The 25,055-nt window shown below is 42.2% G+C and overlaps 1 protein-coding gene across 2 annotated transcripts in view; it reads right to left on the bottom strand.

The window, feature by feature from the left end:
* Positions 1 to 220: 220 nt before the first annotated feature.
* The window catches only part of APH1B (aph-1 homolog B, gamma-secretase subunit), a 37,728-nt gene continuing 12,893 nt past the window's right edge, over positions 221 to 25,055 (bottom strand). For both annotated transcript variants that reach the window (XM_068966627.1, XM_068966628.1), the window contains 2 exons: positions 8,522 to 8,649; positions 221 to 388 (listed from right to left, as the gene is read on the bottom strand). In XM_068966627.1, the coding sequence (XP_068822728.1) occupies positions 221 to 388; positions 8,522 to 8,649 (296 nt within the window). The remainder of the gene's footprint in view (positions 389 to 8,521; positions 8,650 to 25,055) is intronic.

Genomic DNA, 25,055 nt, shown 5'->3' with positions numbered 1-25,055 from the left:
AGAGATCAGTATTCTTTGCTTCCCCAGGAAGTTCCACCATGCACAGGCTGCACACCACAGATGTATCCCTTTCAGAAAGCTGCTGCATGAATGTCAAATCGTGTCTAAATAGTTCGGTTTCTTCTAAATTCCACCAGGAAAAGGGATGTTTAGAAAAAGGCACAGTTGTGCTTCCTCTACTGAGGCAGCTTACTGTTTGAGAAGTGCTAGTTCTCGGAGGTTATCTGGCACGCTGGTTGAAGAGCAGGAAGTCCCTATCTTGGCAGAGCAAGCAGAGTTTCAGGCTTCGGCAGCTGCCTCCAGAAACAAAGAAGGCCCAGACGCCCATGAGCACCATGATGATATATACCAACACCAGATTTAATCCATAGTGAGGACTGATTAAGGTCTGCAGAGGGAAAGAAAAGCAACCTTATTAAATATGTGGAATAACCTAAGATAATGGAAAATGTTAAATACTTTCAATAGTGGAGGTGTGCTTCACCAAACATCTGATGTATGTCATGGGCCCACAGACACACAGGAATTAACCTGTTCAACAGACACTAGCCGTATTCAAAGGGCAACCCTAGAAGGTAATCAGAAGCCAGACCTAATGAAATACCCAATAGAAGATAGATGTTATACAACCAGGGTCCAGTTTATAATCTTTTTTGTGTTAACTGGCTCTGAGAATTAAGAAAGTTAAGACAAGTCTGTGTTGAAAGTGAAAGTGTTAGTCGCTCAGCTGTGTCCGACTCTTTGTGACCCCATGGACTGCAGCCTGCCAGGTTCCTCTGTCCGTGGAATTTTCCAGACAACAATACTGGAGTGGACTGTCATCCTTTCTCCAGGGATCTTCCCAACCCAGGGATCAAACCTGCGTCTCCTGCATTACAGGTGGATTCTTTACCATCTGAGCCACCTTCTGTAATCAAGGGAACAAGAGGGAACAGCATCTCTTTTTCAGCTGCACAACTGCTGAGGGTTCCAAAAGTTCATTTAAAAACCACTGATGAGGTGGCACAAGGTATTAGTGAAGACCACAGTGCCTATCCTAACAGAGCTTATAGCAGTAAGGGAGACAGGCAGTGACTGAAGAAACAAATAACTAATCACAGGGACATCCTTGGTGGTCCAGTGGTTAAAAATCTGCCTTCTCATGCAGAGGACATGGGTTCGATCACTGATCAGGGAACTAAGGTCTCACATGCCAGGGGACAACTAAGCCTACACACCACAACTAGAGAGCCTGCACACTGCAATGAAGACCCAGTGCAGCCACAGTAATAAATAATAAAAAAATAAATACTTACACATTGTGATAAATGCTAGGACAGAATAACTACAACTGAGATGGTGCTAGTAAAGGTTAAGAACAAAGTGATCTACTCAAGGTGGACAAGGAAGGCGCTGAGAAAACGGCATTTAATCTGAGACTTACAAGAGGAGGGGTGAGCCAGCCTGGTTTAGACTAAGGGAAGGAACCCAAGCAGGGCAAAGAGTTTGGTGCAGCTGAGGATCTGAGAATCGCTATAAATGATGTGTAAGGATGGAGGGCAAGCACAGAGACAGGAGAGAAAGGCAGGGGCCAGATAGGCATGTCAGTGCTAAGTGTGAATTTTACCCTCAGAACAATGAAGGGGTGCAGAAGGGTGTTAGGTCAAGGAGCTGAACAATTTTAGATTTTTAAACTGCAGAGAATGGATTCAAGGAGGCTATGGTGAAAGCAGGGAGAATAGTTAAGAAGACTCCTCACTGAATGAGTAGAGTCCAGGGTGGTGGTGGTAGAGATGGAGAGAATGGATGACAGGAAGCGACAGAACTTGACTTGCTGGTGGATGGCATGTGAGAGAAACAGAGAACTCAGGAGTGACTTCCATGGTTCTGGCTTTAAAGAAATAGCGATAGTGATGAGCTAGGCAAGACTTAAGGAAGACCGAGCTTAAAACACTTGGGGAAAGACTAAGCTAGGAGTGATAGGTGGGAACCAAGTCCAAAGAGGACATACTAAGAGTGGGCTGGCTCTGAGATTTCAAAAAGCAGGTGTCAGGGGACTTCCCTGGTGGTCCATTGGTTAAGAGTCCATACTTTCAATGCAGAAACACAGGTTCAATCCCTGGTTGGGGAACTAAGATCCCAAATGCTGTGATGCATGGTCAAAAAAAACCAAACAGGTGTCAGGTAAGCAGTTAGGTTTATGAGTATGAGGCTCTGAGGAAAGGCCTGGGCTAGAAAGAGAAATACAGAAGCCCAGTTCATAAATGGTCTTAAAGCCACGGCTATGAATGCGATTACCCACAGAGCTAGAGAGAAGGGAAAAGTGAAGTCAAGCTCCAGTCCTGAGAACAGTTATAAAGTATTTGTGCTGTTTAGTACTGCAGGAGCAAAGTAAAAGTGCCAACACCACCCTACTGGCTTGACTCATCCTGAAAAAGAGTTAGCAAGGCATCTGAGAAGAGCAAGGAGTGGGGTGAGAGGGAACCAGGACAGCGCGATGCAGAAGCAAAAGAGGAAATGTTACAAAGAGGGGGCGGCCAACTCCTTCTAAAGGCTGCTGAGATGAAAAAAAAAAAGCCAACCAGCATCCTTTAGATATGGAGTGATTAGGTCCTTCTTGATCTTCAAACATGCAGTCTTAGAAGAGTGGTTGGACAGAAGCCAGAATGCACTAGGAACATGACCAGTTTCGCTGTGATGCAGACTAGGAAAACAAGTCGTGGCTAGAAAGAGAACCAGCAATAATGAAGAGTTTTATCTAAGATATGTCTAGGGACTTTACTGGTGGTTCCCAGTGGCTAAGACTCTGCACCCCCAAAGCAGGGGGCCTGGCTTCGATCTCTAGTCAGGGAACTAGATTCCACATGCTACGACAAAGACCTGGCGCAGCCAAATAAAACAAAAGTGAGCCCCAAACCCAGATATGTCTATGTGCCGGTGAAGAGAGGGCAAGGCTGGTGATGGAGGACAGGAGTAAGGGTGCAAAGAATTAGGTTTGGAGCCCAAACTGAGGGGCTGGCCTTTGACCGGAGAAGGAATACTTTCTCTGCTCGACCAGGATAAGGTGGAGAAATGGGTTCTTTTTAAGAAAGAAGAGGCTCTGACTGGGTCAAGGTTTCAGGGGGAGTGCTCCCCAGCACCTCAGCGTCCTCACCCTCGTCCTGCCTGCACATTCCCTTGCACGAAAGCCCCAACCCCTTCCGACCCGCTCTGGCCAGGGTCACAGGCTGATTCTGCAGACAGCACCTTGTGCAGAATGACTGCTTTTCTCAGGAAGCATCTGGGGCATGGCAGGCACTGAGCCCTTCAGGTTCTCCTTCAAATTCTTAAGGATAATTCTATTCCTCAAATCTGCTGATTTTTAACATACTTTGTAGGGTGCTAAGCTACTTTCCATCTCTTTTTTAGCTTGTTTCTTTAATAAAATTATCTGTTTTAAACAATTACAGAAACAATACATGATTATCATAGAAAATTAAAATGTACAAGTGAGTAAAATAAATTTTAAAACTTGAAATTCAGATAGGCTAATTTTTATACAACATTCAACATTAAGAGAATGTAAAGACAAACCACACTGTAGGAAAAGTTATTTATAATACATATATCTAATAATGGAGAAGGAAATGGCAACCCACTCCACTGTTTTTACCTGGAGAAACCCATGGACAGAGGAGCCTGACAGGCTACAGTCCATGGGGTCACAAAGAGTTGGACAAGACTGAAGTGACTAGGCAGGCATGTCTAATAAAAGCCTCTTTTAGAGAATACCAAAAAAGAACCTAAAAAAAAAAAAAAAAAAAAAGACAGACGACCCAGTAGAATGATGGGTAAAAGATGTGAACAGGCACATTACAAGAGAATTACCCAAATGGCTGATAAACATAGGAAGACACGCTCAACTTCATTCACCATCAGGAAAATGAAAATGAAAGCCAAAATGGGATACCACTACACACCCAGTGCTAGACACTGGTAACAATAAAGAGAATGCACTACTAAGTGTTGGTGAGGAGGTGGAGAAAATACAACTCATAAATTAAAGGTGGAGTGTAAGTTGATACAACCTCTCTGAAAAAGTGGGTAGTATGAACAATTGACATGTACACACCATGACAAGGACTTCTACCCCAGGTATATATCCAGAAGAAATGTGCACACATTTTTACCAAGAGATATACACTAGAATGTTCAAAGCAGTACTGTTCACAATGGTTAAAACCTGGAGACAGCATAAATGCCTCTCTGTGGTGGAATGGATAAATTATGGTATAGTCATACCATAGAACACTATTCTGCAAAGAAACAGCAATCAATAGCTATAAACAAGTTAATTTCCCAAACAAAGACTGAGTGAAAGGAGTCAGACACAAGAAAGAGCAAACACTGTACTGTTCTGTTTAAGGCAGGGCAAGCTATCGAGTCAGAAGTCAGGACCATGGTTATCCTTGGAGGGGTGGCGGCAGGGAAGCAGAAAAGTAGCACCAGGAAGCTCACGGGAGCAAATGTTTTAGCTTGCATTTGGGTTCGAGTGACACTGGTGTGTTCACACTGGGAAAATTCATCAAGATGTACACACTGGACCTTGGTGGTCTAGTGGTTAAGACTCTGCGCTTCCAATGCAGGGAGCGTGGGTCTGATTCGTGGTTGGGGAAATAAGATCCCACATGAAGTGAAGCCCAAAGATTAGGAAAAAAAAAAAAAAAGATGTACACTTCTGATTTATATACTTTACAGTACATGTGCTATATTCATAAAACTTACACATTTTCTGAAATCTGTCATTCAGAGACAACTATTGTTAAATTTTGGTATGTAATCTTTCAAATTTCCTGGGTTCTTTTCAATCATTAGAGAGAATAATACAAACTCTTCAATATTCAACAATAGTTACTGGCCATCTCCTATGTGCCAGGGATTCAGGATACAAAGATTGACAAGATAAGATCCCATCCTTGATGATCAAACCCTAATTGGAGAAGTAGATGTAAAGGCTGTATCAAATAAAATAATGCTGGCCAGGGAGAAGGGTTACAACACAGCTGTAAAAAAGGGCTAGGACAGTGCTTTCAGAAATGTGCACCTTTTCCAGGAAGGCCTCACACGAAATGAACAGTTTTCCAAACTGACCTAGGTTACGGGGGAGACCCATCACTGCACATATAACAGCATGAATGACCTGCGAGCCACACTGGTCAGTTTAGATAGTGTATGATATGAACTATGGGGAGCAGCAAGAGGTAAGTTTAGCACCAGTAAGATTCAGTAAAACAAAGAAGTCTGGGTTTTAGTCCACTGGCCTCTGCTACAACTCATCACTCTGTCTTCCTTAATACACTTAGCTTCAGGACACCTGACGCCTGGTTCTCTTCCTGCGTCACTAACTTGCTCCTTCTCAGTCTCCGTGGCTGGCTTCTGCTCCTGCCCCAACCTCAAGGTTGGAATGCCCCAGGGCTTAGTCCTCTGGCCTCTTCTCTCATCTGCTTAGATTCACTCCCTGTAATGACCTTTTAAAGCTTGGATTTCTCTCCCAAACTCCAGACTTTTTCATCCAAATACCCAACTGACGTCTCCACTTGGATGCCCAACAGGCACCTCCAAGGTACCAGGCCCAAAGAGGTCTACTGCTTTCCCCTCACAAGCTTCTCCATCCCAGCTGATGGCAACTCCATCCTTTGGGTTGCCCAGGCTCAAAATTTTGGAGATGTCCTTGGCTCCTCTTCCTCTCCCTTGCCTTAGCCAGTCTGTCAGGAAACAGCTGTTAGCTCTACTATCAGAAACATGTCCTGAATCTGAACATTTCTCATCGTCTCCATTGCTATCTCACCCAAGGTGTCCCCATCCTTCTCTTGATGATTTAATTTCTTCCCCTGTTACAGTGTACTCTGAAAACAGCAGTCAAAGTGAGTCTTTTAAAACGTGATTCAAATCAAGTCCCTGTACTCAACACCCCACAATGAATCCATTTCACTAAGGGTAAAAGCCCAAGCCTTGCATTATCTAGATATGGTTCTCATTTCCAACCACTACTTCCATTTCCGATTTAAAATCCGCGACAGTATCTCCTACTAACTTCCCCTGGCTCATGGTTCTGGCCACTCTCGCTTCCATAAACATGCCAAGCATGCTCTTTAGTCTTAGGACTTTGCCACTAGCTGTTTAGTCTGTCATGTTCCTTCTCCAGACAGCCACATCACCAACTTCACTTCTTCACTTGAATGTCACCTTCACAATGAAGCCTACTTTTAACTACCTAGTTTGAAAATTAACATCCCCAGCTCCTACAATCTAGAATCTTTTTTTAAAAATTATTTATTTTGGCTGTAGTGGGTCTTAGTTGCATCATGTGAGATCTAGTTCTCTGACCAGGAATCGAATCCAAGTCCCCTACAATGGGAGTATAGAGTCTTCCCACCAGGGAAGACCACCAGGGAAGTCCCTTGAACCCTTTGAACCCACTCTGCTTTCCCTTTTTTCCCACAGCACCAATCAATTTCTAACATATTTTGTTTTATTATGTCTGTTGCTTATTGTCCCTTTCTCTCCACTAGATGGTAAAGGCAGAGTCTTGGTTTTTTTCTGTAAATTGTTTTGCTCACCTATAGAACAGTGCCTGAAACACAGAAGGCACTCACTATTTGTTGAATGAATGAATGGTGGACTGGATCCATAAGAAGGACATTGGCTTTTTCTTGCAATTTCCTTTCTGATTATTAAAGTATATACAGTAGAAACTTTGGAACGTGCTGAAAACCATAAAGAATAAAAGAACCCATCCAGAGATGAAAACTGTTAACATTTTAATACATTCTCTCTCCAATTATTTTTCCATGAAGATTTGACTTTACATAATTGCCATCATTGGAGAAGGAAATGGCAACCCACTCCAGTACTCTTGCCTGGAAAATGCCATGGATGGAGAAGCCTGGTGGGCTGCAGCGCATGGGGTCGTGAAGAGTCGGACACAACTGAGTGACTTCACTTTCACTTTTCACTTTCATGCATTGGAGAAGGAAATGGCAACCCACTCCACTGTTCTTGCCTGGAGAATCCCAGGGACATAGGAGCCTGGTGAGCTGCTGTCTATGGGGTCGCACAGAGTCGGACACGACTGAAGCGACTTAGCAGCAGCAGCTGCCATCATTGGAGAAGGACATGGCAACCCACTCCAGTATTCTTGCCTAGAGAATCCCATGGACAGAGGAGCCTGGTGGGCTGCCGTCTATGGGGTCACACAGAGTTGGACACGACTGAGGCGACTTAGCATGCATGCATGCATGCATGCATTGGAGAAGGAAATGGCAACCCACTCCAGTATTCTTGCCTCGAGAATCCCAGGGATGGAGGGGCCTGGTGGGCTGCCATCTGTGGGGTCACACAGAGTCAGATACAACTGGAGTGACTTAGCAGCAGCAGCTGCCATCATATTAAGGGTAACTTTAGTATCATATTAAGGGTAACTTTAGTATGACTGAAATGTTCTAGGTAGGGAAGGCAGGAAGATTGTTCTTTAGATGGGTGAGAGAGCAGAATCCAGTATAAGAAAACTTGACATGAACTCTAAATGGATGGAGAGGAGAGAAACATGAAACAGGACACCATCAGAAGGAACTTTTCAATGCTTTAGGTGAGAAATGATGAAGGTCTAGACGAGGCAATGGCTGGGATCGTTCTGCTATAAGTATATGACAATTATGATTAAAGTCAGACCAAAGCATTAAACAGTGCTTTAAAAATACACCTAGTCAAGTATCCTTTTCAACTTTCTTTTGAAAACTGGCATTTTAATACCAGTGAGGAGGGATTAAGATGGGTACTCTTTGGGAGGGGGTTTCACATTTTTTTTGGCCATGTGGCATGTGGGTGGGCTCTTAGTTCCCCAACCAGGAATCAAACCTGAGCCTCCTGCATTGGAAACTTGGAGTCTTAACCACTGGACGGCCAGGGAAGTCCCAGGCACTCTTGATATTAATCAGAATGAGTAACAATAGTACAACCCTTTTGGAGAGAATTTTAGCAATCTGCATCAAGGGCTTTAATATCTTAAAATATTTAAAAATATTCCATTTGACTTCATAATTCCATTCCTTAGAATCTGAACAACGTATTGAAAAAGTTTCATATACAATGATGTTCAATTCAAAACAGCTTTCTGATAACCAAAAGTAGAAAAACAAATGATCAATCAGTTAAGCAAACTATAATTTTACGTAATGATATAAAAAGCTATTAAAATGTAAATATTAAAAGGATCCATAATAATGTAGAAATTGCTTAAAATGTGTTCCATAACATAAGCATAATGCAAGACTATTTCAGGTTTGACTAACTTAATTAAAAGAAAGACACCTACCAAAAAGAAATAGTTTATGAGATCAGCCAACAAACTAATAGTTATCTTTCTATAGAAAGACTTGGATGATTTATCTATCATTCATTCATTCTTTTAAATGACTTTTTCTGAATTTCCTCATTATGCCGTGAGTATATTTCACTTAGAGTGGAATCTATCACTTCAGATGTGTGGACTAGCAATACTCACCAGGGCTGACACCAACAGATGGGAGAGAAGAACTACAAGAAGGGTGTACCACTTCTTTTTCTCACAGCCATCGAAAAACACGACGCCCCAGAACACGTGCAGCAGTGTGATCACCAGCGTCATGAAAGCTGGAAGACAGGCAACCATTAGTGCCCAGTCGCAGGTCAGCAGACCCCAAAGTCCACTGAACACATCCCTGGATGCCAGCTCTTGGGGTGCACCGCACTACTGTGAGGGTTCACCCACAACTGACGGAGGACCCTGACACAACATTTGCTTGAACAGTAATTCTGAAAGCAGCATTTCTGAACCAGGGGCCAGCTCTGCAGGAGCTTCTCACCTAGAATGTGAACCGGTGAAACAAAAAGTCAACCTGGATCTGGCTTTCAAGGAGTTTCTCTTAGGAACAAAACAAAATTACTGATATATAATCAGCTTTTTCAAGTTGGCCTTCTACACTAATCAAGAAACTTTTTTTTTTTTTGGCCACACACACAGCAAGGTGCGTGGGATCTTAGTTCCCTGACCAGGGATTGAATCCATGCCCCCTGCATTGGAAGCTCAGAAGGAGTCTTTACCACTGGACAGCCAGGGAGGTCCCCAAGAAACTTTTCTAAATTGAAACAAGTGTCTTTGATTTAAACAAGTCTTCTCATTAAAGTGGAATTGCTTCTTGGATCTTTTTTTAAGGCCGGTGGGAGAATAAAAATATTAGAAATTGCAATAATCATCCAAGATTCTTCTTAAGCAATGGAAACTGAATCCGATCAGCACACACAGGTTTTTCTATGGAACACTGTGTGTGTGCATGCATGTATGTGTGTGTCCTACATCCTGGAGATTTTTTACTAAAATGAGCAAGTTTCAGGAACATCTAGTGGTGAGGACTCTCTGTTCTCACTGCCGAGGGATGGGGTTGGATCCCTTGTTGGAGAACTAAAATTCCACAAGCCATGAGGCATGGCCAAAAAAAAAGAGAGAAAGCAAGTTCCGCATACTCTGAAAGCTTCAACGTGGGGAGAGAAAAGGCACACAGATTTCTCATTTCCACCATTAACACCCGCTATCCTGGCAAAAAGTCAAGTCTGACTGTTCTCCTTCATACTATTGGTAATTCTCCCTTGGCATCTGTGGAGGATAAGATCCAGGAACCCCCACAGATACCAAGCTTGGCAGATGCGCAAGTCCCTTATATAAAATGGCATAATATTTACACATAACCTATATACTGGCCTCCCTGGTGGCTCAAATGGTAAAAAATCCTCCTGTAATGCAAGAGACCCGGGCTCAATCTGTAGGTCAAGAAGATCCCTTGGAGAAGGGCATGACAACCCACTCCAGTATTCTTGCCTGGAGAATCCCATGGACAGAGTAGCCTGGTGGACCACAACCATAAGGTCACAAAGAATTGGATACTAACGTACACACAACCCATGCACAACACATCCTCCACCCCCACTGTTTACCTTAAATTATCTCTAGATTACCTATAATACCTAATGTAATGCAAATGTTATGAAAACAGTTATAGTGTAAATTCCATGTAAATAGTTGCCAAGTCAGGCAAATACAAGTTTTGCTTTGGGGAATTTTCTGGAATTTCCCTTTCCTGAACATTTTTAATCTGTCATTGGTTAAATCTGAATGCAAAACCCAAAGATATGGAGGGCTGACTCTGAAGCAATATTCTGAAACAATTAGTCTGTTTTTTTTTTTTTAATTTAACTTACTTATTTGGCTGCAATGAGTCTTAGTGTGGCATGCAGGATCTAATTCCTTGATCAGGAATAAAACCTGGGCCCCCTGAATTAGAAGCAGTGATTCTTAGCCACTGGACCACCAGGGAAGTCCCAGCAGTTCGTTTTTGAATCAACAGACCACTAGCCTTTGAGCATTTGTAATAACAAAAAATGTCCATCATTACCAGAATGAATAAACTGCTGTGTATTCACACAATGGAATACTTACATGTTCTATAATGGTCTCAAGAAAATAATGTTGAGTGAGAGAAAAGCATATTGTGAGAAAACGCCCATATTTCAGTTATATGAAGTCAAAAAACAATTTATTACAGAGACATAACTATTGAGGTTGGAGGAAAGCAATCTGTTACATCTAGTGACAGTGTTTCAGCAGATAATGATAAATACTTTATAGGAGAAGGGGGATTTAAAAAAAAACAACAAGTTTGGAACAACAGCAGACTAAACTAAAGTGATTTATTTTAATCCCACTGATGATCCTTGAAAGGGCAGTTTCCCTGAAGATAGATGCCTGGTTGTGTGACAGTGAATAGAGTTTAGACAACTGGAAACACCCAGTAGTTCATTTTATGTCAGAAAAGACCAGACTAGAAACTGTGATTCACAGACACAGATGTTCACACTCTAAGGCTTTTCTAAAGCTTACATGTCAATCAAGTGTCAAGAGAAAGCAATGACACCACTAATGTGTCATCTGTTCATCAGCTATGTGAAAGGAAGATCAAAATGGAGTCAGTATTGCTAATAGAACTCTCTAAATAGAAGAGCCAGGAGGCCATTAAGGAAGTGTGACTTAGGCATAGCTTAGCTGAGATGGAATCTGATATTTTTACCTGATGAAGTCATAAACCTGCCAGAAACTCAAGACACTTCTAAAACACTTACCCTAAAAATAACTCATGAGAGTCTACCCACTTAATGGACCACTACCCTAAAATACGTGATTCCTTAAAGCCAAATATTTTCTGAGTTATGTCGATCACAATTCTGACCACACAACTTTTAACAACCTCATAGCCTTTTGTTTTCATAAGGCCCCGATTCTATTTCTTCCATGGAACTTTCTTTCAAGACTACCCATTCTTGTAGGACTACAAATCTGGGTCTTCCAACTTGCAATTCTTAAGACTCCAAAACACTCTTCTTATTTGCAGCCTCCTGCATTATCTTTTGTTTGACAGCTCTATTTGCTCTTTCCTCTATGCATGACCATGAATATTGAAACCAGCCACTCATCCTCCTAGGGTCAAGTCTGAGAGTTCAGATACTTGGAAAATGCTCTTACTTATGGACTTTTTAGTTCATTCTCATCTAAAAGAGCATTACTCTGTTTCAGACAAGCATTCTCAAGGAATCACTAGCCTTGAACATTCTTCCAAATTCTGGGTGGGTATTTCTGTATGCAAAGCTCTTTCCTGATAAAAATGCTCTCTGATGGACTGACTCTGTCTCTAAAGTAAAGTCCAAGCATCTTATCCAAGGCCCTCTGCAACCTAGACCCAAACTGCTATCCCCTACTCATCTTCAAACACATCCCACTTGCTAGGAAACCAGAAGTCCTACATATACTCTGTCTATGCCTCTCTGTTCTCATTTTTTAATTGACTGTCGCTTTTGCCTGAATCCTCTACCCCTCGCCACCACCCTGCCCTTTTCACCCCACCCAAATCTTACTTCTATTTAACACCTAGCTCAATGCCATCCCCTTAATGACTTCATCCTGATGCCTCCTCTGTTTTTGCACTCCACACACAGTTACTGAGCGCCTAGAGAGTCTGGCCGGGGACGATGCCTATGGCTCTAGAGCCGCACAGCCCTCAGCTGGGATCCCGACCCCGCAGTGTTCGGGTGCATGATCCAGCTCCTCTGAGCTTGTGTCCTTTATTTCCAAAATGCAAATAATGCCCCTGGCTGTTGTGTAGGAAAGAACAGTGCTTTGCAAATCGTCGTTTTTCAATAAATGACAATTACTATGTGCTATGGTGTCTAGACTCAAAGATGAATATAAGCCAGGACCTTCAATGTAGTGAGTGGCACTAACAGGTTGGAAAGTGAAGCAAAGCGGCAAGCAATTATCACACGTATCCAAGCTTCCTGGGTACCTGACTATGCTTTAAAATGTATTCTCAGACTGTCTTGGTGGTCCAATGGTAAATATCCTGCCTGCCAACTCAGGGGACATGGGTTTGATCCCTGGTCCACGAAGATTCCACATGCCGTGGAGCCACTAAGTCCATGCGCTGCAGCTACTGAAGTCTGTGTACTCTAAAGCCTGTGCTCCAAAACAAGAGTGGCCACCAGAACGAGAGGCCTGAGCACCACAGGAAGAGCAGCCCCCAATCGCCCCGTTCGCTGCAACTAGAGAAAGCCCGAGCACAGCAACAAAGACCCAGCACAGCCAAAAATAAACAAACAGAGCCCTTTAAATATGCACTCCTTCACTCCTGTAGATTTCTTCTTCATCTGACACTGGAGTATTACTCTTACATTTACTTTCTTCCCTCCTCTTTTATTAATCCATACAAAGATTTACTAGCACCCACTATGGGCCAGGCTTCCCTGGTGACTCAGATGGTAAAGAATCTGCCTGCAATGCAGGAGACCTGGGTTCGATCCCTGGGTTGGGAAGACCCCCTGGAGGAAGGAATGGCAACCCACTCCAGTATTCCTGCTTGGAGAATTCCATGAACCGAAGAGCCTGGAGGGCTACAGTCCATGGGGTCGCAGAGAGTCAGACTAAGCACATGGCCAGGCAATAGGGCTATCCCAGAGAACAAAACACAGTCCCAAGAACTTCCTTTTCAGAAAAGAAGCCCATCTTTTCAGTTTACTATGTTTGATTAACATAATACCTAAACGGGATCTCTCAGAGATTTATTAAAATGCTGTGTATTCCTATTTGACTGCTTATTTATTTAGCTAGCACTAGTTCCAAATCAGGAAAGGAATACATCAAGGTTTTATATTGTCACCCTGCTTATTTAACTTATATGCAGGGTACCTCATGAAAAATGCTGGACTGGATGAAGCACAAGCTGGAATCAAGATTCCCAGGAGAAATATCAATAAGCTCAGATATGCAGATGACACCACCCTTACGGCAGAAAGCAAAGAAGAACTGAAGAGCCTCTTGATGAAAGTGAAAGGAGAGTGAAAAAGTTGGCTTAAAGCTCAACATTCAGAAAACTAAGATCACAGCATCTGGTCCCATCACTTCATGGCAAATAGATGGAGAAACAGTGACAGACTTTATTTTTGGAGCCAGACAGGGAAAAAGTGGAAACAATGGCTGACTTTATTTTGGGGGGCTCCAAAATCACTGCAGATGGTGACTGCAGCCATGAAGGTAAAAGATGCTTGCTCCTTGGAAGAAAAGTTATGACCAACCTAGATAGCATATTAAAAAACAGAGACATTACTTTGCCAACAAAGGTCCATCTAGTCAAAGCTATGGTTTTTCCAGTAGTCATGTATGGATGTGAGAATTGGACCATAAAGAAAGATGAGCACCAAAGAATTGATGCTTTTGAACTGTGGTGTTGGAGAAGACTCTTCAGAGTCCCTTAGACTGCAAGGAGATCCAACCAGTCAATCCTAAAGGAACTCAGTCCTGAATATTCATTGGAAGGACTGATGCTGAAGCTGAAACTCCAATACTTTGGCCACCTGATGCAAAGAACTGACTCACTGGAAAAGACCCTGATGCTGGGAAAGACTGAAGGTAGGAAGAGAAGGGGACAACAGAGGATGAGATGGTTGGATGGCACCACCGACTCAATGGACATGAGTTTGAGTAAACTCTGGGAACTGGTGATGGACAAAGAGGCCTGGTGTGCTGCAGTCCATGGGGTCACAAAGAGTTGGACACGACTGAGCGACTGAACTGAACTGAGTTTCTGTTATTAGGTGGCTTCTATGGTCATAAGCCTTTACTGTTACAAAGTGCTGCTTAGATTATGGGATTTGTTTTTCTTAATTGATTAGATGTCTAACAGAAACAGACCTGAATATCTAAAATGATTCTGTCATATACACGTAGCTAGAGCTATATACACACTATTTTGATACTTCTCTCTGGTAAATGGAATTAACTACAATTAGAAATGAAGATTTGTTAATAGTATCACTAAGGTACTGTCTTTGTCATGTTCCTAAAGATACAAAATTCTAAAAGTCCTTCAATGAATTAATGAATCTAATTCTAAAATTTAGCCTTTTTTTTTTTTTGCCTTTCCACATGGCATGCAGGATCTTAGTTCCCCAACTAGGGACTGAACCCAGGAACCCTGCATTGGAAGCTCAGAGTCCTAACCACTGGACCACCAGGGAATTCCCATTGCTTTGTTCGAATACTCTTAAAAGTTAAAAAAAAAAAATTCAAGACTTTCCTGGTGGTCCAGTGGCTAAGACTATGCGCTCCCAATGCAGGGGGCCCCAGGTTCAATTCCTGATCAGGGAACTAGATCCCACATGCCACCACTAAAGGTTCTGATGCCACAACGGAGACTGAAGATCTTGAGTGCTGCAAATAAGACCTGGCACAGCCAAATTAAAGAAAATATTTTTTAAAAAAAGAAAAAATACTTTTCTAAGTTAACTATAAGAATATCAAAATTATGTGTTTTTATAATCCATATTAATAAAAAGAGCTTCCATAATTTCTAATATTTGGGAACATCAATCAGAAAGCTGAAGAGTGCTAAGAAGTATTGCATATCTGTTTGTGAAACTATAGCTTTCTAGTTTTATTATATTTTTTTTTTAGCTTTCTAGTTTGATAATGGACTTCCTTTTCTAATAATCTTTTACACATTCTCTTGGTAGAGAATGTTTCAACCCAACCTATTTCTAAAGAAAATGTTTCAGTGTTATCTCTAAGAGGCTACATTTACTATTTGGTTCATCAATCCTTGCTGAACACAGCCTAAGTGTTCCAGCACACAAACTCATAACTATCTTCATTTTCACGCTTGTCCCTCTCTCCCGCATTCCCAGTATCTACTTTTCTGTCCTTACAGACAACAGCCTAATATAGCTACTGATTCTAACACTGAGTCCAGCCAGCATGGAAACAGCTATCTGGCTTCCCCTGCCAACTTCAGAGAATGTCTATAACCAGGCTAGAGGGTGCCACAGGCTGCTGCTGCTGGGTGGTGGCAACAACGGGCAGAGGAGGACTTCCCAAAGCCAAGGCTCGAACTCAGCTGCCCAGAGCCAGGATGCGATTGCCAAACGGCTCCTAATTTCTCTTCCCCAGTAAGAGAAGGGTCTGGGGCATCAAGGTCCTGCAAAGTGACAGCCTCTCCACTTTCCCTCCTGGTTGCAGAAACTCACCGGATTCTGGAGAGATCTCCAGTGACCTAGCCCAAGTCAGGCCCCAGAACGCAACTGCTGCTGCTGCTGCTGCTAAGTCGCTTCAGTCGTATCCGACTCTGTGCGACCCCATAGACGGCAGCCCATCAGGCTCTGCCGTCCCTGGGATTCTCCAGGCAAGAACACTGGAGTGGGTTGCCATTTCCTTCTCCAATGCATGAAAGTGAAAAGTGAAAGTGAAGTCGCTCAGTCGTGCCCGACTCTTAGCGACCCCATGGACTGCAGCCTACCAGGCTCCTTCGTCCATGGGATTTTCCAGGCAAGAGTACTGGAGTGGGTTGCCATACGCAACTAGTGCTTTTGAAGATGCTTTTCCTATAATAAGGATTTAACTTTACATTTTTGCTTTAAAAACTGTAACAGAATTCTGTCACCTAGTTTATTGTAATATAGATGTACATTTATTACTAACCAAGTAACATTCTCCCACATTAAAATAAGACATTTTTAATGCCATCTCATACAGCCATAAGACAGGCATAGTACTTGCCCTTAATACCAACCAGATCAAAAAGAAAATGTCCTGAAAGCAATCTGAATATAAACAAATATAACACTATGAAATATCATTTCAGATTTATGAAAATGCTCCTGAAGGACATTCATGAGCTGAACAGACTGCCAAGGAAACAATGTTATGCTGACAAGCCCCAGAGCAGATGCTGGCAAATGATGAAATTCTCTCCTCCAATCAGTGTGGAGAGTCAGTGTTGGGAAGCCCCTTAAATACTGTCTGATCCAGTCCCCTGTGCAATGAAAAAGCAGATCCCACACAGGGTCCACTTCCAATTACTCCCAGTTTAGGAGCTTATTTCATCACAACAGTCACTATGGGAAAGTCCCTTCTCAAACCAAACCCAAATCTGGCCTTCTAATTTGGTGATTCTCAAGTGGGGTGATTTTGCCCCCAGAGGTCACCTGTCAATGTCTGTAGACATTTTTGGTTGCCACACTGTAGGTGGGGTACTTCTGGCTTCTAGTAAATAGAAACCAGGGATGCTGTTGAACATCCTACAATACACAAGACAGACCGCCCCCACCCCCGCCCCAACAAAGAACTCCAAAGGCCAATAGTAACAAGGTTGAGAAACCTTTTACCAGCTCCTGCTTATTAAGAAGCCTAGGAAGGCTCTTTGAAGAACCAAAAGTCAACCCTTTTTTCCCATATGTGGTACATTAAAAATACCTGAAACGCCCTGTTATAACTCAACTACTTTCACAAAAATGCTGCATAAGAAACCACACCAAACTCACTGGCCAGAGCTGCCACTGGGCACATTGGGTGTAAGGTTGTGCTTATAGGAACCTGGGGTACATGTTCCTCATTCAGTGTGTGTGGGCTCTCAGGCTTCTCTTATTAACACTTTGCATGTTGTAAAGCAATTATCCTTCGATTAAAAATAAATTAATTTAAAAAATACTCTGTATGACTGCTTCACTGACTTCATAAAATTAACTAGGACCTTCCCACGTCTGATACTGCCCTGGAATGGCTGCAGGTTTATCTTACCCACCATCAGGTTTATCTTTTCTTAAAATGCTTGCTCCAAACCAGCTCTCAAAGCAAAACCAAGCCCGTAAGAACCTGGATGGAGATTTAAATGGAAGTTAGAGGTAACATTTGCAGTTGGATTAGACGTGACTTAACGAAAAAGCAGGAGAATCAGGATTACTCCAAGCTTTTGGGCCTGAGCAACAGGAAGGATGGAAGTGCTTCAGCTGAGATGAGGGAGACCACAGATGTACCCTACTCTGAAGATGCTGTCCCTCTATCTTCTGTCCTCCAGAAATGCTGGTAGGTCTAGGATATTGTAAATCATCGTTTTGGTGAATGTAAGGAGAAAGTACCCTGAGAAATGGAAAAACAGCCTACCATTTGAAGCAAGCCACTTCAATCTCAAGATAGAAACATTCAAGAAGATCTTTGTAAATGAAAATTTTCAAGTAAATGTTTGGCCAAGAACTTGAGAATGAAAAAGATGGTAAAATCTGATAGCTCCATCTCTTAAAAAAAAACCTCAAGCTTGATTAATCCCTTGAAAGAACCACGAAGATTTCCAAACTTCTTTGCATATAAGAAAAGTGGTTTGGGGAAACTGAGCTAAAATCTGTTCCAGGAATAGTGTTGGAAAACCTCCGAAATACTGATGAGACGTGTTGCAACGTGAACGATACCCTCAGAAACTGAGCCATGCAGCCAGCCCGAGGGGAACATGGTGGTTCTCCCTAGCAGAGCAGGGGAGAGGGAGAAGATGAACTGGGAGAAGCAGTTCCAGTGCTGATGAGACGCCTTGGAGAGATGTGAGCACAGAGCAGGTCAGTAAATGCCAGGGGCCCAGCCATGGAGCTGCAGAGGATCAGCCGAGGTTCCTGAGGAAGGCCAGGCTCATCAATAAAGCTGAAGACAGGAATTTTTTTTCTCCTTACAAATTATTAATACTGGGTGTCATGGGTAAATTAATATTCCTGTAGAACTAAATGAAGGAAGATACTATGCTGAATGATATTTTTAAAAAAGACTACTTTTTCCCAATGCAAATCATCTTTATAAGGTACTATCCTGCTCATCATGGCTATGAAAAAAAAACTCTGTAAGATTCATTGAAAAAAAAGACACTAAACACACACATCATATAAATAAAAACCACCACCAAATGTTAAAGGCAGCAGTAGATAAAGAAAATAAGGACCAATTCACACGTGAGGATGACACAGGCCTCAGACTTCTCTGGTGGCCCAGGGGCTAAGATTCCCAATGCGAAGGGCCAAGGTTCGATCCCAGGTCAGGGAACTAGATCCCACATGCTGCCCACTAAAGATCGTGGCATGCTGCAAAGAAGACTGAAGATTCTACATGCCACGACTAAGACCAGACACAGCCAAACAGATAAATAAAAGATGATATAAGGCCTGGAGAGAGAGAAGCATGAGGCCTCAGGCTGCCTAAGCTGCAAAGGGGTCAGCAGGGCCTCTTCACCCAGCCATGGGAGCAAGGAGATGTCAGTGTCTCAGAAGGTTACCTGGAACACATGTGGAAGAGCCCCAGCCCATGGCATTCTTTCAGCCACTCTCTGACGCAATTCACTGAACTGCCTGCTGCCTGCCTAGAGACGGCCACCCGGGCTCCGCACACTTGATAATGTATCGCAGGCCACGGCTCAGGGAGAGGAAATTTACAAAGTATAACCTTAACATTTTCAGTTATTTGAGCAACTTGAAGGAAAGACTATCACACTACTGATGTAAAGACAGCATAGAATGAAATACAAAGAATACATCTTTGGTGACAAAGCCAATGACAGTATATGAAGTATCCTTGTGTCACCAGCAGAGACGGTTGGCATCACTTATTATAAGAATTAAGACTCTAACAAATTCAGAAAAGGATAAGAATTGCAGATTAAGCTTTATGGTCAATTACTTTCTCTGTATCATTAACAATGTAATAGTTCCTCTACTACTTTGGAATTGGTAGTGATTAGAGATAGTTTTGCACACAAAGTGCTTTCAGTTAAAAGTCTAAACATTTAACAAACAAACACATTATAGAGATTATACTTAAAATACTGCGGGGGAAAAAAGTGAAATGAATAAAAAAAAACTCAGTGGGTTTCAACAAGAAAGAGTAACTCTCCTGCTCACTGGTCTAGAGGATGACTGTGCTTTGGCTGATCAAGTGAGCCTGGGCTCAGCTGGACAGCTCTGTTGCTGGTACAGCTGGGTTGGCTTGTCACTCAGGCTGGGCCCAGGTCTGCTCTATACACGCTCATTCTGTGGTCCAGGCTAAGGAGGCATTAACTACAGGGCATGTTCTCTGGTCCATGACCAGATCCGAAGAGGGCAGAACCAACCATGCAAGTGCTTTTTAAGTCACTGACTTATACCCAGTTAGTGACTTACATTCAGCATTTGGCCAATTAGTGTCACAGGACTGAGGTCAAAGTCAAGGGTAGGCAAGCACATTCTAGTCATCGTAAGGCAATGGAAGGATGTGGATGTATAATGCTACTTCAGCAGAATGACAAATTTGGACAAAAATGGAATCTCCCACATTCCCCTTACTTTCATTTTTCTTTAAGCTCAATATTCCTCTGCCCTTCAATCATACAGCTTCTAGGTTTTTCACCATACGAATGATGCTCTTCCATACCAACTTTAGTGCTTCAGTACTCCTATTAAATCACAATGCTCAGAACTGAACACAAGGACTTCCCTAGCGGTCCAGTGGTTGAGAATCTGCCTGCCAATGCAGGAAACACAGGTTCAACCCCTGGTCTGGAAATATCACACACACTGAGTGGGGCAACTAAGCCCATGTGCCACCACTACTGAGCCCTAACTACTGAAGCTGGTGCTCTGCACAAGAGAAGCCACTGCAATGAGAAGCTCACACACCACAACTAGAGAGTAGCCGTCACTCGCCACTACTAGAGAAAGCCCATGTTCAGCAAGGAGACCCAGCACAGCCAGAAATAAGCAAATATAGTTAAAGAAATTAAAAAGAACTGAACACGATACTTCACATGCGATCTGACCTGTACTGACTTCTCCAAATAAAAGGCTTAGTGGCTAAAAAGTTGAAAATCTCATCTAGACAAGAGCACTGCCAAGAAAATATAATGTAAATGAAATGGCTTAGGGAAGTTTTAAAAATAAAACATCAGATATTCTTACTGAATAATAAATACATTTTTCTTCTAAATCATAAGGGAGCTGATTCAGAGTGATGAACCCAGATACCACATAAATCAGAGAAATTATCCTTTCTCTAAATGCTATGCTTCATTTCAAGAACCAAATTCTCGACCCTTAGGCCATTTCATAGTTTATAAAGCACTTGAATATATACTCTCTAATTTAATTCTTTATAACCCGGAGCTAGGTATTATTTTTGCCTCTGATGAAAGATGAGGACATTGAGGGTTGGGCGGAAGTCCAGTACTTCCGTGCCCGTGAACAATGTCTTTCTTACCTCCAGGACTACTAGGAAGACTGCTTCCCTCTGCCTGGAACATTCCTTCCCAACAACCACCTTGCTCTGCCAGCCTACCTACTATTCATCCTTTAACTTTCTACTTGGATAGCACTTCCTCCATAAGCAATGCCTACCTTTCCTTTTTTTTCAAAAAATATTTATGAGTTCATCTAGAAACAAAGAACTCCACAAAGTGCTGGGGATACTGCAGGAAACAAGACAGAAAGTCTTTGCCCTTTTATGGCTGAGCATCCAGTTGGGGTGAAAGACACAAATAACTGCACAGCTGACTAATCAATTACAAATATGGTCAGTATTACAAAGGAGAAGTGCTGATACAATGAGTGGGTGAGAGCTCTTCTGTGCATGCGTGTAATCATATAGTGTATAACTTGTACTAACAGATATACTAATTAGATCTCATATTCCTTTTTATTCTGGTTATTAGCCATTTGTAATGGAGTACAGTAAAGAGCCTCTTGATGAAAGTGAAAGAGGAGAGTGAAAAAGTTGGCGTAAAGCTCGACATTCAGAAAACTAAATCATGGCATCTGGTCCCATCACTTCATGGCAAATAGATGGGCAAACAGTGACAGACTTTATTTTTGGGGGCTCCAAAATCATTGTAGATGGTGACTACAGCCATGAAATTAAAAGACGCTTACTCCTTGGAAGAAAAGTTATGATCAACCTAGACAGCATATTAAAAAGCAGAAACATTACTTTGCCAATGAAGGTAGGTCTAATCAAGGCTATGGTTTTTCCAGTGGTCATGTATGGATGTGAGAGTTGGACCATAAAGAAAGTTAAGCTCCAAAGAATTGATGCTTTTGAACTGTGGTGTTGGAGAAGACTCTTCAGAGTCCCTTGGACTGCAAGGAGATCCAACCAGTCCATCCTAAAGGAAATCAGTCCTGAATATTCACTGGAAAGACTGATGCTGAAGCTGAAACTCCATTACTTCGGCCACCTGATGCAAAGAACTGACTCATTTTAGAAGACCCTGATGCTCGGAAAGACTGAAGGCAGGAGGAGGAGGGGACAACAGAAGATGATATGGTTGGATGGCATCACTGACTCAATGGACATGAGTTTGAGTAAACTCCAGGAGTTGGTGATGGACAGAGAGGTCTGGTGTGCTGCAGTCCATGGTGTCGCAAAGAGTTGGACATGACTGAATGACTGAACTGAAACTAAATGAAAAATTTTAAATGATCTCATGCTTAAATACATGGTAACAGCAGCAAATAATATACACAATAAAGACAAAGATAAGCAAATTTGAGATATTTTTAAATGCAATAAGCAATTTCTTAAACGTATAATTAAAAGTTTAAAAGAATGATGTTATAACAAATAAACTCTAGCACATGATAAAGTAACAGGTCTATTCCTGACTCTATAGGTACACATTCATAGCATGTTCAGCCTGCCATCCTAACTCAGCTAAAGATATTCAGTTCAGTTCAGTTACTCACTTGTGTCTGACTCTTTGTGACCCCATGAACCGCAGCACACCAGGCTCCCCTGTCCATCACCAACTCCCGGAGTCCACCCAAACCCATGCCCATTGAGTCAGTGATACCATCCAGCCATCTCATTCTCTGTGGTCCCCTTCTCTTCCTGCTCCCAATTCCTCTCAGCATCAGGGTCTTTTCCAATGAGTCAGCTCTTTGCATCAGGTGGCAAAAGTATTGGAGTTTCAGCTTCAACATCAGTCCTTTCAATGAACACCCAGGACTGATCTCCTTTAGGATGGACTGCTTGGATCTCCTTGCAGTCCAAGGGACTCTCAAGAGTCTTCTCCAACACCACAGTTCAAAAGCATCAATTCTTCTGCACTCAGCTTTCTTTATAGTCCAACTCTCACATCCATACATGACCACTGGAAAAACCATAGCCTTGATTAGACAGACCTTCATTGGCAAAGCAATGTCTCTGCTTTTTAATATGCTAAGTTGATCATAACTTTTCCTCCAAGGAGTAAGCATCTTTTAATTTCATGGCTGCAATTACCATCTGCAGCGATTTTGGAGCCCCCCAAAATAAAGCCAGCCACTGTTTCCACTATTTCCCCACCTATTTGCCATGAAGTGATGGGACCAGATGCCATGATCTTCGTTTTCTGAATGTTGAGCTTTAAGCCAACTTTTTCACTCTCCTCTTTCACTTTCATCAAGAGGTTTTTAGTTCTTCTTCATTTTCTGCCATAAGGGTGGTGTCATCTCCATATCTGAGGTTATTGATATTTCTCCCGGCAGTCTTGATTCCAGCTTGTGCTTCTTCCAGCCCAGCGTTTCTCATGATGTACTCTGCATGTAAGTTAAATAAGCAGGGTGACAATATACAGCCTTGACGTACTCCTTTTCCTATTTGGAACCAGTCTGTTGTTCCATGTCCAGTTCTAACTGTTTCTTCCTCACCTGCATACAGGTTTCTCAAGAAGCAGGTCAGGTGGTCTGATATTCCCATCTCTTTCAGAATTTTCCACAGTTTATTGTGATCCACACAATCAAAGGCTTTGGCATAGTCAAAAAGCAGAAATAGATGTTTTTTCTGGAACTCTCTTGCTTTTTCCATGATCCAGCGGATGTTGGCAATTTGATCTCTGGTTTCTCTGCCATTTCAGCTTGAACATCTGGAAGTTCATGGTTCATGTATTGCTGAAGCCTGGCTTGGAGAATTTTAATCATCATTTTACTAGCGTGTGAGATGAGTGCAATTGTGCGGTAGTTTGAGCATGCTTTGGCACTGCCTTTCTTTGGGCTTGGAATGAAAATTGACCTTTTCCAGTCCTGTGGCCACTGCTGAGTTTTCCAAATTTGCTGCCATATTGAGTGCAGCACTTTCACAGCATCATCTTTTAGGATTTGAAAAAGCTCAACTGGAATTCCATCACCTCCACTAGCTTTGCTCGTAGTGATGCTTCCTAAGGCCCACTTGACTTCACATTCCAGGATGTCTGGCTCTAGGTGAGTGATCACACCATCGTGATTATCTGGGTCATGAAGATCTTTTTTGTACAGTTCTTCTGTGTATTCTTTCCACCTCTAAAGATATTATAACACTTTTTTTCTTGAATTTACAGAAGTCACAAATACTATCACCAAATTGCTGCACATTTTTCACTTTCTTCTAAAAGAATCATTTTAAGTCAATCTTGCAAAAACAGCCTAGCTCTCTAAAGGGAATTAGCGCCATCTAGTGATAGAAGCTGGTATAAAAATAAATTTCATCAGGAGACTGGTACTTGAGAAGCAAAAAAGAAAACTGCTTACGTAGCAGTATAATACACTGATTTAGGAAAATACACAAAACTGTAGCACCCCCTCCTGGCTATGTTTTATTAATTTATATTGGATGCTGACAGATTTTAGCTACTTATATTACAGTTGTTCTAAAAAAATACTAAGACTCTTTATTATGATCATTTCTTAAAACTGTCAGAAATATTCTAGTTATGGGATGTTTAAAAGGAAGATAATTTGCTCTGTTGGAGGCACGACTGAATCAGTATGACCCAATCCACTAACATACTTTCCCTTCCTCTACCTTGCAGCCAGATGTGAAGGGCCTTGACTTTATCCTGGAAGCCTTGAAAAGCCCTAGTTTTACACAGAGAAGATTTCTTTGGGGACAGTATAAAGGGTGGATACCTACAGAAAGTGTGTTGAGGAAAGACTAACCAGGTGGGGGTTAATGGTAGCAATCTAGACAGGAGATAACAAGGCATAAACCGAAATGATGAACGAAGAGTCCACTGGGTTGGAGGATCACTGTAACACGCAAGAGATCTCTCAGATTTTTACTGCAGCAATTTAAAAAATTCGGTTATACCTCATCTTATCCTGGAGAAGGAAATGGCAACCCATTCCAGTATTCTTGCCTGGGAAATTCTGTGGACAAAGAAGCCTGGCGGGCTCAGTCCATGGGGTCGCAAAGAGTCCAGCGCCACTGAGCGATCAACACTTTCATCTTGTATCTTTCATAACTTCACACTGCCTGGACAAGATTAATCACTTTTTGGGGGGGCCTTATTCCCCCTACAAAATGATAAGCTCCTTGAAGACAAATTACTTTTGTAATGATGTTAAAGATGATTTAATTTAAAGAATCTGTGCATGGGGTCACTTCTTTCAATGATATAGCTTATGAAGACAAAAAAATACAGTGGTGTTTTAGAAAGCTATTTTTTGATAGATTCTTGTGTAATTTAGGAGAGATTTTATACTAATTATGTACGCTACCAACTCTTAAACGTGTGATCATTGTATCACGGGGACAATATTCATCTGGTGGATGAAAAACCAGTTTGAAATACGTTGGCTTTTTTATAGGCATCTTTGACTGTGTGGATCACAATAAACTGTGGAAAATTCTGAAAGAGATGGGAATACCAGACCACCTGACCTGCTTCTTGAGA

This window comes from Capricornis sumatraensis, chromosome 2 (assembly GCF_032405125.1).
Source record: "Capricornis sumatraensis isolate serow.1 chromosome 2, serow.2, whole genome shotgun sequence".
In the NCBI taxonomy this organism is placed as follows: domain Eukaryota; kingdom Metazoa; phylum Chordata; class Mammalia; order Artiodactyla; family Bovidae; genus Capricornis; species Capricornis sumatraensis.
Note: the sequence above shows the minus strand (reverse complement) of the source record. Positions and strands in the feature narration are given on the sequence as shown.